At 55.5% G+C, this 14,525-nt stretch overlaps 1 protein-coding gene across 4 annotated transcripts; it reads right to left on the reverse strand.

Moving 5' to 3' along the window:
- Positions 1-2,180: 2,180 nt before the first annotated feature.
- On the reverse strand, positions 2,181-13,000 carry ALKBH6 (alkB homolog 6). 4 transcript variants are annotated; one of them, XM_043534860.1, is made up of 7 exons: positions 12,904-13,000; positions 11,711-11,817; positions 8,155-8,223; positions 7,124-7,184; positions 5,462-5,613; positions 4,585-4,701; positions 2,181-3,056 (listed from the first exon to the last, which is right to left on the reverse strand). In XM_043534860.1, exons 2-7 carry the CDS (start codon positions 11,762-11,764, stop codon positions 2,784-2,786), a joined length of 726 nt encoding a protein of 241 aa, XP_043390795.1. In that variant the 5' UTR covers positions 11,765-11,817; positions 12,904-13,000; the 3' UTR covers positions 2,181-2,783. The 4 variants fall into 4 exon arrangements, with proteins under 4 accessions (XP_043390795.1, XP_043390796.1, XP_043390797.1 ...); XM_043534861.1 differs by lacking the exon at positions 12,904-13,000 and adding an exon at positions 12,837-12,900; XM_043534862.1 differs by lacking the exon at positions 12,904-13,000 and adding an exon at positions 12,381-12,802.
- Positions 13,001-14,525: the final 1,525 nt, after the last annotated feature.

Below are 14,525 nucleotides of genomic sequence, written 5' to 3' on the forward strand. Positions count from 1 at the left end.
ACTGGGCCCTGGGGAGCAGAGAAATGGGCATAGCGCAGTGTGCTCCAGCCAGGGCCATTTATGCTGCACAGAGCAGCTCAAGTGTAATTATCCAAAAGAATGTCAAGAGGCCTCTTGATCCTGGTCTATAAGTACCTACACGGGCGGCAGATTTCTGTGAGCGGAGGGCTCGGTAAACCAGCAGACAAAGGCTGACGTAGATCTGGACAAATTCACATAGGAAAAAAAGATGCAAATTTTTAAACAGAGGGAATTAACCCTAGGAATATTAGCAAGGCATATTAGGTGTACTACAGTAGTGGCAAGGAGCCCCAGCCATGGACAAAGTCCCCATCATGCCAGGCGCTGCACAAAACACCAAAAAGAGACCGTCCCTTCTGGCCACAGACTATGGGAACTGAGCAATTTCCCCTTCATGCACACTTGTGAATCTCCAAGCTAGAATCCAGCCCGAGACACCCACAGACCTTCCCATCTGCCCCATTTCACCCTAGAGGAGGGGACCGAAAGGAGCCGAGACCACTGTAGGTCTATAGGGTTCAGGGTGACGCCTGCCTTCCTGGGAGATGTCAGACAAGACAGGGAGTCCCCCGCAGTGCAGGAAAGGCTAATCGATCTATCATACTTCTATAGCAGGATGCACCTTACATGCCCCTAGGCATACCAGCTTCAGCACCTCCCCCATGCCTACAGCCGACCTTCATTTGCCACAGTTTTAGACAGGTAAGGCACCCCTAGGCACATGCCTACTCTGCCTAATTGGAAATATGGCCCTGTTGATAGTGCCCACCACTGTATGAGCTGAGGGTCTTACAACTCCTCTGTGAGGTAGGGCAGTGGCATTACCCCGCCAGCATACAGGTGGGGAAACTGAGGCCCAGAGCAGCTAAGCGACTTGGCCCAGGTCACACAGGAAGGCGGTGGCAGAGCTGGGGTTGAACACAGGTTTGCTGAGCCCAAGGGTAGTGCCCTGATCCCTGGGCCAGCCATCATTCCTCCCAGAGCTGGTTCTGCTGCATCCACAGAGCGGGGGAGAGTCTGCAATCAAGGATATCCTCCGCTGTCTCTTCAAGCCCTGATGGCTGCACCGAGACAAGAGGAGAGGCGGCGGTGGCCCTGCGCTCAACCATTCCAGCCCCGGGGCGCCGCGTTTTCCCCACAGCGAGCAGCACGCTCCAGCATGTCACACAACGGCCTTCACGCCCGAGTGCAGCCGGCTCACAGGAGAGCCGAGGGGGCGGGGTGCACAGATGGGCCAACACGTGCTCTTAGCCACTCACCTCCAAAGGTATTAAGAAAGTCAGAGTCGTGCGGTAAAGGCCAGATTCCCGGGGGGGGTGAAAATCCATATGGACACCAATGAAGCAAGGGCCTGTTCACGCCAGCTGGGGATCAGGCTCCTCCATACCTGGCTCTCGGAGCAGCCCAGCGCTTCAAGTATGTTTGTGAATGAAGCCTCATAACCTCCCCGGGAGATGGATGTATGACATTTCTCCCCATTTTACTGACGGGGAAACTGAGGCACACAGCAACGATGTGACTCACCCAATGCTCAAGAGTGATTCAGTGGCAGGGGCAGGCATAGAACCCAGGCGTCCTGACTCCTGGACTTTGAGTATGCTCTTTTCTCAGACCCGGGCTTATAGATCCCAGGGGTCCTGACTCTCAGCCCCTTCTGCTCTAACCACGAGACCCCACTCCCCTCCCAGAGTCCGGAATAGAACCCAGGAGTCCTGGCTCCCAAGACTGTGCCCGAAGCTCAGAATCATCTAAATACCATTAGCCTCCAGCCACCGATTCTCCCGGTATTCCTGGTTTTTGTGGTGGATTCCCCACTGGGTATCCACCTCCCGTCCATCTGGAGGCGCTCCAAGCCACTGCCGAGTACGGGCTGCTCCATACTCCAGTTCCCCATCGGCTCCAGCTTAGAAAGCGCATCACTGATGGGAGGTGGATTAACAAGCCCTTAGCTGCAGCAGTTAATGGCCAATCCCTCCCCTCATCAAATGCACGGTTTCACCTACTACGCACCCAAGGGCTACGGCAGGGGCAGAGAGCGCCGGTGTGAACGGGGGGCAGGGGCAGCAGCTGGCTGAGCCGAGATCTCAGCCCGGGGAAACGGGCTCAGCGGCACAAGAGAGTTCAGAAACAGATATGTAACAGATCCCTCAAACAGCAGAAAGGAGCCCCCAGCGAGGTGGAATGACCCACCCCTGCCTTTATTAGAGTTTATCGGTTTAAATGAACGTGTTTGAATGTAGGTAGGAGCAGGCGAGCCTGCCGTGCGCTGCTGAAGTGCTCAGGGTGCTTTACCAACGGATAGCAACCCCTGCCATGTCCCATCCAGGGAAACTAAGGCACTGGGAGGTGGAGGGGAGAGTCCCTTAAGGTCGCATGGTGAGGCAGCAACAAAAGTGGGGAGTAGGCAGCCAGGCCTTCTGGCTTCCTATCCCCTGCTCTAGCCAATAGACCCCACTCCCCTCCCAGAGCCAGAAATAGAACCCAGGAGTCCTGATACCCTGGCCTCTCGCTCTAACCGCTAGATCACACTGCTTCCTGTCCAAGGCTCTGCGCCTTCGTAGAGATGACCCCAGAGGCTGCTCTTCTCTTCCCCTGCGGGCGAGACGCTCTAGGGCTTGGCTCTTCCCGCTCTCCCAGCGCGCCGCAGGATGGGGTCTCTGCAGCCTTCCACGTCTGGGCCTCCCTACCCCCTCGTTGATTGCGCGTTTCGCGGCACCATTCTCCGGCAAAAGCCTGGGAAGGAGGGAAGCAAACTTCTCCCCTCACTTCCCCCTGCCCAGGAAAATGGCCGTTTTCAGCACCTTGGGGACGTGGCGGATGGTGAGCGACACCCGGGTTCCCCGGCGCAGCTCGTCCCCGAGCACCGCGCCGCAGGCCGCCACGTTGGCGACTTTCTCCGTGACGGCGTCAGAGGCGGCGGGTCGGATCCCGTGCAGGTAACGGACGTACATGTCCTCCCGCAGGACCAGGAGGCTGCGCGGCTCCAGCAGCAGGGACAGGAAGTGGCGCTGCTCCTCTGTCTGGGGCGTGGGGACCTGGGAAAGGAGAGCGGTGCACGTTCAGAACGAAACCTGGCCCTTTCTGCAGCTGCTTCCACGGGAGGATCTCAAAGCACCTGAAGGATGTTAGTTGTTTAAGCCACACAACCCCCCCGGATGTTGACAGCACCACTCCCGTCTTCCAGATGGGGAAATGGAGGCACAAACAGGGCTTTGCCTAAGACCACACAGCAAGTCAGCAGCAGGACTGGGGAACAGAACCCAGGAGTCCTTATTCTCAGGCCCCGCCCCCCAGCTCTAACCACTAGACCCCACTCCCTTCTCAGAGCTAGGAACAGAAGTCCTGATTCTCAGGCCTCCAAGGCCCCAACATGTTCTAACTACTACACATCACTCCCCTCCCAGAGCTGGGGACAGAACCCATGTCCATGTGGACAAACTGCAGAAAGTCCAGAGAAGAGCAACAAAAATGATTCAAGGTCTAGAAAAGACCTTGTGAGGGAAGATTGAAAAAACTGAGTTTGTTTAGTCTGGAAAAGAGAAGACAGAGGGGACAGGATAACAATTTTCAAGTACATAAAATGCTGTTACAAGGAAGAGGGAGAAAAATTGATCTAAACCTCCGAGGACAGAGCAAGAAGCAATGGGCTTAAATTGCAGCCAGGGAGGTTTAGGTTGGTGTCAGGGTGGTGAAGCACTGGAATAAATTGCCTAGGAAGGTTGTCAAATCTCCATCACTGGAGATTTTTAAGAGCAGGTTGGACAAACCCCTGTCAGGGATGGTCTAAATAACACTTAGTCCTGCCATGAGTGCAGGGGACGGAACTAGATGACCTCTCAAGGTTCCTTCCAGTCCTGTGAGTCTACGATAAGGTGGGCCGGGGGGTGCATGCATACACACCTATAAGTGCATCATCCATAAACTGTATGTGAGAGAGAGAGAAGGAACAGGGATGTGTATGTGTGTACTGCTGTAGTCGTTTTTAAGCTGGATGGAGTTAAATTAAAGCACTACAAAATCCGCATGCAGACCAGCCCTGCCTAGCTTCGTGCACATCAGGGATCCCACCGCAGGGAACACGACTGGGGTTATTGGTTTCCCTGTAGTGCCTCCGGCAGAGATTTTTAAAGCTGCCCAAGAGATCTGGCCCTCAGATTAAAATGAGCAGGAACTGGTTATCCCAATCCGCCGATCGGGCTCCAGTGCCCACGGCACTGAACACACAGAGTGAAAAAAAGACAGTCTCTGTCCAGCTCAGGTACTTAAGATACCACAGTGATGGGCACCAGCTGAGCGCCTCACAGTCGGAAATGGATTTACCCTCACAACCCTCTACAGGAAGCAGGGGCGTTCTACTGGGGCAGGGGCTGCCTTTCTGTTCCAGGTTTGAACAGCTCCCAGTTCAATGCGGGTTTCTGGTCCAGGACTGGGACTCCTAGGCACTACCGTAATACACCTATTAGCAATAAAAATGTACAGCTCCCGGCACAATGGGAACCAAAGGGAAAAAAAAAACAAATCCGTTATTCTCCGGGCTCTGTTTGCAATTCCTTCTGTGCTCACCTGCTCACTGTCCGCATGCTGCCCCCTACTGACGGGATGGTAGAAGTCCAGCAGCGTGTGAGATCCCAGGCTGATGGTGGTGACGGTGGGGAAGTACAGAGGACCATCTTCATGAGGCTAGAGGGAACCGGGATGTCAAACTAAAAAGGGAAGGAGCCCCCACGCACTTACTCACTGCCCCAGCTCTCCTCTCCGGTACCCAGCACGAAACGCAGGAAGAAATGTCTCTACACACAGAGGACACGTGGACCAACCCGTCACACGCAGGCCCTGCTGCTGAGCAGATGCCTCCCTGACGTTGCCAACCTTCGCAGCCAGCGCACGTGGCAAAGCCGGGAGCGTGCACGGGGAGTACATGCCCTAGGCTCGCATGTCACTGGTACGCCACACCCTAGATACAGGCATGGCTGGCGAAGCAATCTGCTCTCTCGAAGTGAGGTCGGGGCTATCGAAAGGTGTTGGGATTAAGAGAAGACGTCGGTAGCTGGGAGTCCTGACACACAGCCTAGCCACTAGACCCCACTCTTCTCCCAGAGCTGGGGACAGAACCCAGAAGTCCTGACTGCCATCCCCCTCCCATGCTCTAACCACTAGGCCCAATTCCTTTCCCAGAGCCAGGGGACAGAACCCAGGAATCCCAACTCCCAGGCCGCCCCAGCGCTAACCACCACTCTCCTGGGAAAACCTAGTCTTGGCTATCTAGACTCCGCCTCGCTGAAATCTCCAGCCAGCAGGATTTGCCATGGTTACAGGATTTGCTCCCATAGACAAGCCTCTGATCAGGTCGGGATCTGCGTCTGCCCCTCTTCACTTGCCCCCCAAGTGCAGGAACTACCCTGAGGTTGAGTAACGAAGCAGCTGGCCCACGGGTAGTTACCATGATCCCCTGCCCAGGGAGGTACTCGTTCACCAGCACATGGTTCGCCAGCTTCCCTCCAAATGCTCCGAGGGAGGAGATCTTCTCAGCATAGCTCTGCAGCCAGGCAGGCAGCTTCTCCAGTACCATCCCTTTTGGGTGGGGCAGCCCTCCTGGGAGGCAGAGGATACAGAGAGGAGCTGGCGATGAAAGAGATCCAGCTGGTCCCATCTCGCTCAGAGTGCTGGGAGATCCATGGCTGAAAAGCACTGGGCTGGATCAACCCCTACAGGCCTTTCTCCAGGGGTTCAACCAGGCTTGGTTTAAGCACCATACCACCCTAAGCAATTCCTCTCCCTCTTTCGCAGCTGCAACCAGCAAATCCCTAGCTCCCTAGATCTCAAAGCACTTTATACAATTTGCAGATGGGGAAACTGAGGCACAGAGAGGCAAAGTGACCTGCCCACGGTCACCCAGCTGGCCAGAGGCAGAGCCAGGAATAGAACACAGGTGTCCAAGTCCCTGATTAGTGCTCTATCCTCTAGGTCACTCTGTTTTCCCATCTTGGTTGTCACTTAGGCGCTCCAGCCCCTGGATCATTTTTACTGCTCTCCTCTGAACTCCCTTCCAATTTGTGCCCTGAACTGAATGCAATTAGCATATTTATTAGGTATATTACAGTAGCACTGTGGTGCCCCAGTCATGGACCAAGCCCCCATTGTGTCAGGTGCTGTACAAACCCAGAACAAAAAGACAGTCCCTGCCCCAAGGAGCTGACAAGCTAAGTAATATCCCTTGGTCCGCTCACCCCAGATCTGACTCTCAGCTCCCCGGCTCAGTCATATTTAGGGGTGTATATGCAGCCGCCCCCCCCCCCCCCATCACTATATCCTCTTTGATGCTACATCCCACTGCAAACGCCCATGCGACTGGCTGCTCTTCAGTCATTGCTGCTTCCCATGGAGGGCTGCGGATCATTTCCCACCACCCTCCAGAGGTGCTTTTGTCTGGAAGCTGATTAAACCCTGGACACACAGTGAGGTTGATAGGGACGGACGCACGCCGGAGACATCTTTGGAGAACCACCGGTGGAGGAATCTGGGTCATGGGGTCCCAGGGAGGGACCTGGTCTTAGCTCCCACCTGTGACTAATCAAGCCCCATTTACACGAGGAGAAGTTTCTGCAGGAGATCCAGATTCAGCCACACAGGTTACAGGAAAGATCTGACTGGGGAAAGCAATGGCCCAGACATCAGCAAAAGCCCGAGACCTTAGGAGGGGCCTGGGTTACCTGACTTGACCTATGTCGAGCTGCCCTTGAACAATAAACATGTCCTTGGGGAAAGGAACTGAAAACAAACATTGATGGGGAGCTGGCCTGGGGCCTTGCATGAGAGTGGGGAAACTGAGGCAGGGTCTGGCGCTGGGTTTGAGGAGATCTTGTCTCCTCAATCCTGCAGCCAGCCAGCCCAGGTCACTCACCAGCCAAATGACATTCCTTCCCTCCCTGATGCAGGCTGCTCTGCGTGGCTTCTAAAGGACAAAGCTGACACATACGGATCCTGCGCTGAGCCCAGACTAGACCATCAGCGGGAGCAAATTCCCCAGTCCCATGCACTAACCGGTCCCTGGTGCAGTGGGGGGGTCACCTGGGAGCCAGCGATGGGGCCGGAGAGAACTCACCCCAGTTCTGCAGCTTTCTTCCAGACAGCTGGGTCCACTTGGGTTTGGGGGCAGCATAAACCTGAGGGGATGAACGCAGGGAAGGGATGAGATGCCAGAAAGCTTTGCTTGAGAGGGGAAGAACATTACGGAGAAACAGTAAGAGAGGCACAAAGTATTATTTACATTAGCGCCTAGGGATGCCAACCACACCCCTCACCACACTGTGCCGGGCACTGCCTAGGCACAAAAAAAGAGACCATCCCTGCCAGGCAGAGCTTATAAGCTAAATAGACAAGGCAGACAAAGGGCACGAGGGGAAACTGAGGCTCTGAGGCTAAGTGACCCACCCAAGGCCTCACAGGCAGTCTGTGGCAGAGGCAGGAATTGAACCAGGGCCCAGGCTAATGACCAAGGGGCTTCACATTAAATGAGCCTACCCAAGGAGCCCGGGGGGAAACAGAAGCAGAAAATTAAGGATGGGCCTTAAGCACAGGGAGTGGGTGATGGGGCCCAGAACTGAATGTTTAGAGAAAGGCCGGCCCTGTGGTTAAGACCCTGGTGGGGACTCAAGAAATCCGGGTTCAATTCCTGTCTCCACCACAGATCCCACAGGCAAGGCACTTCCGTGCCTATATCTATAAAATAGGCACAACAATCCACCCTGCCGACTGAGGCTGCAAGGTCTTTGGGGCAAGAGCTGCCACTCACTCCGGGTCTGTGCAGCGCCCAGCACAATGGGGCTCTGATCTTGGTTGGGACACCTCAAGGTGCTCCCATAACATGTATCATGAACTTAAGATCCCTACTGGTCCTACTACATTGAAGGGGGAGTGTCGGGCGGATTCCAGATCTACAAAAGCTGGGTCCATCTGTGCACTCGGGGTCTGGGACCAAGATCTCCGTTGCAGAGAAGTGAAGTTAACGGACAAACTGCCCTGCTTTTATCCGAGTCAGCAGGAAATTCCTCCCTGCAAGAGCAGCGTCCGCCAAGCGCAACACTCGCTTCTCATGCCATGGGAATAATAAACCCAAATGAGAATCTCACGTACCTGGTGCAGCAGATAGGCCTCCTCCGACTCAGAGATGAAGTTTGGAATATAATAGACAGTTGGTGGAACCTGTAATTAAAACATACTAATAACACCACCAGATATTCATCAGTAGATCTCAAAAGCACTTTACAAAGGGGGTCAGTGTCATTATGCTCAGTTTACAGACTGGGAAACTGAGGCACAGAAAGGGGACGTGATTTGCCCAAGGTCACCCCGCAGGCCAGTGGCCAAGCCAGGAACAGAAGCCAGGAACAAGCTCCAGTGCAGTGCTCTATCCACTAAGCCATATGCCACCCCTGCAAAACTCCATGCAACAAGTTTGCTGGGTCTCAGCAGGACAGGTGCCCCTTACACAAAACCACCAGTAGGCTCCATGCAAATTGCCCTTCCACTCCCCCCACCCATCCCAAAGGTGTGGGCCACGTCAGCAGAGAACCCAATGGCTGAACACACCTCTCAGCCTGAACTCTGTTCGCACCGACAGAAGGGGCCTCCCTCCAGGGCAAGGCAAGTGAGAAGCTTAACGTTATTACGTCCAGGACAGCAGTATCCAGAGGCACCAGCCGAGATCGGGGCCAGGTGCTGCCCAGACACAGTCCCTGCCCGAAAGAGCTCTCAGACTAAATGGATGGGGAGGAGCGGGGGATTAGTATTTCTGTGTTATAGATGGGAATGTGGGGCACAGAGAGATGAAGCGACTTGCATAAGATCCCACAGGGAGTCTGTGACAGCAGGGAATAGACCCCCTGTCTCCAGGGCACTAGTTTAACACTCTAGTCACTAGGCCAGGGGTTCTCACTTTTTTTTTTTTTTTTTTTGCTGGAACCCGCTCTGAAAATATTTCAGGCTCTGACAACCCCCCCATACCATGCCACCGTTACCCGGTGGAACTGCCCTCAGAGACAGATGTCTGGCCAGCGGCCGCCGCTCTCTGCCTGCCCAGCTCTGAAGGCAGCGCAGAAGTAAGGTGGCAATACCGTTACCCCCCTACAATAGGCTTGTGACCCCCTTTTGGGTCAAAATCCCCACTGTAGTAGGCCATCCCGGTCTCAGTTACATCCACCTGTTGTCTCTGCAATCCCAGCCCAGCCCCTTCACTCCAAGGCCATCCTTCCTTTCTTGCCCCACTGCTGGCCTACAGATTGATTTTCAGGTCCGTAGCTGTACGGACGCCTCCGATACACTGCAATTCACCCAGGAATTGAAGGAGATCATCAAATCCCTCTCCAAACAACTCCAGAAGAAACTCGATAACCTCGTCCCCCACAAACCCGCCCCACGGGTCTTTTACTTGCTTCCCAAGATACACAAACAAGGGAACCCAGGCAGGCCTATTGTACCTGGCCATGGCACGCTTACCAAAGGAATAACTGAACTCATAGAAACCATCCTCAAGCCCAGTGTTTCTCAAATCCGGCCACGGTGGCCACATGTGGCCACCAGGGGTTTTTCCTGCAGCAACAGCAGCCTCCTTGGCAGAGATGGGGGAGGGGGTCAAAGCAGCGCCCCTTCCCTGCTGCGCCTAGGGGCTCCAACCGCAGGCTTCTGCCCCCTCTTCAGCTGGAGGCTCTGGGCTTCAATCCCGCAGGGTGACGGGACCCTATGCTTCAGCTCCCCCCAAGCTTCAGCTGCGGGGCTCTGGGCTTCAGTCCCCCAGGATAGCAGGGCTCAGGGCTTCCCCACCCCAGTCCAACCATGGGGCTCTGGCTCTGGGCTTCAGCAGGGCCGGCCTTCCTGGGCACCATGGTCAAGAGGCAAGGAGCGGACGGGAGCCTGGGATGTGAGGCTGCAGAAGGGAGCTCAGGGCAATGGGCCGGGGGGGAGGGGAGGGGGGAGGAGAAAGAGAGCAGTGGGGCCCAGGGGATGATGGAGAGCCTGAAGGGAGGCAGTTGGGGCCAGAGGTGATGGGTGGGGGGCCATGGGAGGCAGCAGGAGCTAAGGGCACCAAAATCCAACTGTACATTATTTTTATGATTGAGTCTGCAAAATAAACCCACCCTATGTAAATAAATAATATTTGGACTTGTTTATGTGCATATTTGTTTTTCCTAAAGTATTTTAGGAAAATTTGTCAGAGCAGCCACCAGCAAGATTTGGTGGCCACACTCTGAGGCCATCCAAAAATTTGTTGCGAGGACCCTAGCCAGTCACCACACAAAGGACCAGCTTCCTCCAGGACACAACCGACTTCCTCCAGAAACTCCACAGCATTAACCACCACCTTCAGAACATCATCCTTGCCACCTTGGGTGTCACCTCCCTCCACGCTAAAATCCCTCACAACAACAGCATGGGCACCTGCCTCAAATATCTACAACACTGGGATACCCACCCCAATCGCCAAACTCATCCACATCATCCTCACCCTTAACCATTTTACATTCAACACCACTTTGTCCAGACCATGGGAACAGCTCTGGATACTAGGATGGCTCCCCAGTATGCCAATGTCTTCATGGGCCACCGTGAGGAAGATTTTCTGGACAAAGGCACCACAAAACCAATGATGTACCTGTGACACATCAATATTTTCATCCTCTGGACAGATGACCTGACCTCTCACATAGATTTCCATCACAACTTCAACAACCACCCCACAAGCATCAAACTGTAGAACACTCCTGCACCAGTGTCAACTTCCCGAATGCCAAGATCCACTTCAACAACGGAACCCTACAGACAACTATCTATTCTACAAGAAACCCACGAATCAACACATTTGCCTTCACAGATCCAGTAAGCACCTCAAACACACCAAGAAATCTGTTCTCTCTGTAGTGAGGCACTCCGATACCACAGAATAAACTCCAAGGAGGAAGTCCAGGATACACACCTTAACACACTTAAAACCACCTGCACCGAACAAGGACACTCCACCAGAGAAGTAGATCGTATCCTGGAACAGGCCACCCAAATATCCCAAGAGAACCTGCTTCAATACAGAACAAAACCCCCTCCAACTGTACCCCCTTAGTAGGGGGACCAGATGTCCCAATTTTATAGGGACAGTCCTGATATTTGGGGCTTTTTTTATATGGGCTCCTATTACCCCCCCCACCCCCGTCCCGATTTTTCACATTTGCTATCTGGTCACCCTACTCCTTAGTTGTCACCGACCAGCCCATACTGGAACCCCTACAGGGTAACATTAAACAATTCCAACCTATACTCAACAGGTTCACAACCTGAAAGAAATCCTGGCCAAATCCTCTCTTCTGGCTTTCACACCAACCTTGCTAAGGTCATCATCAGGAGCATGTTCCCCCCAGACCAGGACCCACCAACTCAAAGCGGCACCAGACCATAGCAGAACACCAGATGCGAAACCTGCAGGCATATCGCCACTGCTATAATGCTCAATAACCCCTCCCACCCCAAACTCACCTTTCAAGACCCATGGTTTTTACACATGCCCCAACAACTAAGTGGGTAAAACCAGACGATCTCATCTCTCTCAAATGAACGTTAGGGTTTTGCACCAGTGCATAACAACCAGATAAAACCCCCAGTTCCCCCTATTGCCACTTCCCAGCTACGTTCCCTGCCTGGTTACCTGCTCTAAAAGAAACGTCTCCAGCGCAAGTATCTTGGCACATGGCTCCTCCATCTCAAAGGAGGGGCCTGCGATGGCTGGAAGGTCGAGTCTTCGGGGTCCCCCTCCTGGAACCGTTGCAGATCCATGGAAAGGAAGCAGAGGAGGCACCATTAGCTACCTGAGAGCTAGCCAAACGCACACTGCAAAGAGAAGCGAGACCATCAGGGTCTCCAAGCTGCAGGGAGAGCTCCAACAGGAACAGCTGGCACTGCAACAGTGGCTCTCAACCAGGGGCACACATACCCCTGGGGATACACAGAGATCTTCCAGGGGGTACGTCAACTCATCTGGATCAGTGTTTCTCAACCTGGCAGTCACGCCCCTCCCAAAAGGGTCACAGGGCAGGGTTTAGCGGTGTTGCAAGTGCACGGCTGGCATTAGGGGGTGGCAAGCAGGACAACTGCCCAGGCCCCTATGCCACAGGGAGCTTTAAAGTTACATTACATGCTTCAGCCCCGGGCAGCAGATCTCAGGCTTGATCCCCAGGTGGCGGGGCTCGGGCTTGACTCCTGAAAGTCAAGTCTGGAAAGGTTGAGAACCACCGGCCTACAGCACACAAGGGCCTTAGTACCGTGAATAGACCAACGCTTGCAATCCCCACTCCGCTTATGGGCAGGGTTATCCTCACCTCACGTACGGGGAAACTGAGGCAGGGAGAGAGGAAGCGTTCAAACGGGCAGAGCCGAGAACAGAACCCAAGAGTCCTGACTCCCAGGACACTAACCTCTGAACTCCACTCCCCCTCCCAGAGCTAGGAACAGAACCCAGGAGTCCTGGCTTCCCCCACCCGTAACCAGTCAGGCAGAGAACCCAGGAGTCCGGGCTCCCAGCCCCCCACTCCAAGCCAGGGAGAGAGAACCCAGGAGTCCGGGCTCCCAGCCCCCCCACTCCAAGCCAGGGAGAGAGAACCCAGGAGTCCGGGCTCCCAGCCTCCCCCTCCCGCCCAAGCCAGGGAGAGAGAACCCAGGAGTCCGGGCTCCCAGCCCCCACCCCAAGCCAGGGAGAGAGAACCCAGGAGTCCGGGCTCCCAGCCCCCAAGCCAGGGAGAGAGAACCCAGGAGTCCGAGCTCCCAGCCCCCCTCGCCAGGGAGAGAGAACCCAGGAGTCCGGGCTCCCAGCCCCTAAGCCAGTGAGAGAACCCACGGAACCACCTGGCGAGTCGCAAAGGCTCACGGGAAAAGCGCTCCACTGCTGAGGCCCCTCCCCCCACCTGAGGCACGAGCACAACCACTTCCGGCTGCCCCTTGATCGATGTCCCCTCCCCCCCAGGCCCTGAGAAGCCACGGCTGAGCCAATCAGCGGTGGGGGGAAAGGGTAAGCGGGGGGAGGGAACCAATCGGCTCTTGCGATAGGCGGGGCAGGCCGCAGCCAATGGGCTGGGGGCGGAGGCGGGCCTTGGGCGCCTCAGGGTTCTAGGCGGCCGCAGCGTCGCACGCGCCCCCTGGGTGCCAGCAGCCGCCACGTGGGCGAGCGCGTTAGCGCGGCGGGGGGCTGCAGCCCATCCCCGTGGCCTCCCGCCGCTCGCGAGTACGGCAGCAGCAGAGGGTCCCCCGCCTCCCCGTGGCCCCACACCACAGCTACCCGGCCGCCCCCCCCCGGGTCACCCCTTGCACCGTCTCCCGGGGGCTGCGCCAGGGTGTGGGGTGCGGGGTGTCTCGGGGGTGGCTCCCCTTACCCAGCAGGGCACGGGGGGTACGGCTTCCACCAGCTGGGTGCTGTCTCTGGACAGCCCCCCCCCGTTCCTCCCCAGCACGGTCTTTCCTATTTCAGGCACTCCCTGCGACCTACACCCCCTGCATCACACCAGGGGCTCCGCATGTCCCACATTCTTCCCCCCCATCTCTGGGGCTCTGTGTGCCCCCCATTCTCCTTCCCCCCCCCACCATCCCGGGGGCTCTGTGTACCCCCCATTCCTCCCCAGGGCTGTCCCCCCATAACATTGTCTCCTGTTCTCCCCATTCACGCCAGGGGCTTGTGTCCCCCATTTCCCATTCCCCCCATAACAGGGTCATAAGAACAGCCAGACCGGGTCAGACCAAGGGTCCATCTAGCCCAGTGTCCTGTCTCCCGACAGTGGCCAGTGCCAGGTGCCCCGGAGGGAGTGAACAGAACAGGTCATCATCAAGTGATCCATCTCCTGTCGCCCAATATCCCCCCAGCCAGAGGTTCTGTGTGCCCCCCATTCCCTCCTCCTCCCATACCAGGGTCTCCCATACTCCCTCTATGCCAGCAGCTCTGTGTCCACCCTCTTCTGCCCCATGGCAAGGGCTGTGTGTGTATTCTCATCCCCTCCCCATTATCCCTCTTCTTTCTGTCTGAGTGATAAGTCATTCAGGACGTCAGCTCTACTGGGAGGATAGGCAGAGCCGAGATGGGGGCTTGTTATGCTGGAATGCATGAATAGCTGCAATCTGCTCTGTTGGGAAGGACGGCCGAGCTGCCGGAGAGCTCAGAGGCAGGGCTGAAGAGGGTCGAAAGAGAGATTAAGTCCATACTCCAGAAAGAGAGAGAAGGTGGCATCTTAAAGCCTCCGCTGAGAATCTCAAATTATTATTTTTTAAGTTAATTTTCTTGCCCTCACAGTTGCAGGGGAAAAGGGGGATTCTAAACTTAGACACTGCAGAGGCTTTCGTTTTAAGTGCCCCGCTGACCTAAGATGCCACCTTTCCTCTCCTCATATTATTACAGTACTTCCAAAGAGGAGCTGGGAATGGGGGGGAGGCAGGGGGATGGGACAGAACAGCACTGAGAGGAGTGAAAGCAAGAGGCCGTT

This window comes from Chelonia mydas, chromosome 23 (assembly GCF_015237465.2).
Source record: "Chelonia mydas isolate rCheMyd1 chromosome 23, rCheMyd1.pri.v2, whole genome shotgun sequence".
NCBI lineage: Eukaryota > Metazoa > Chordata > Testudines > Cheloniidae > Chelonia > Chelonia mydas.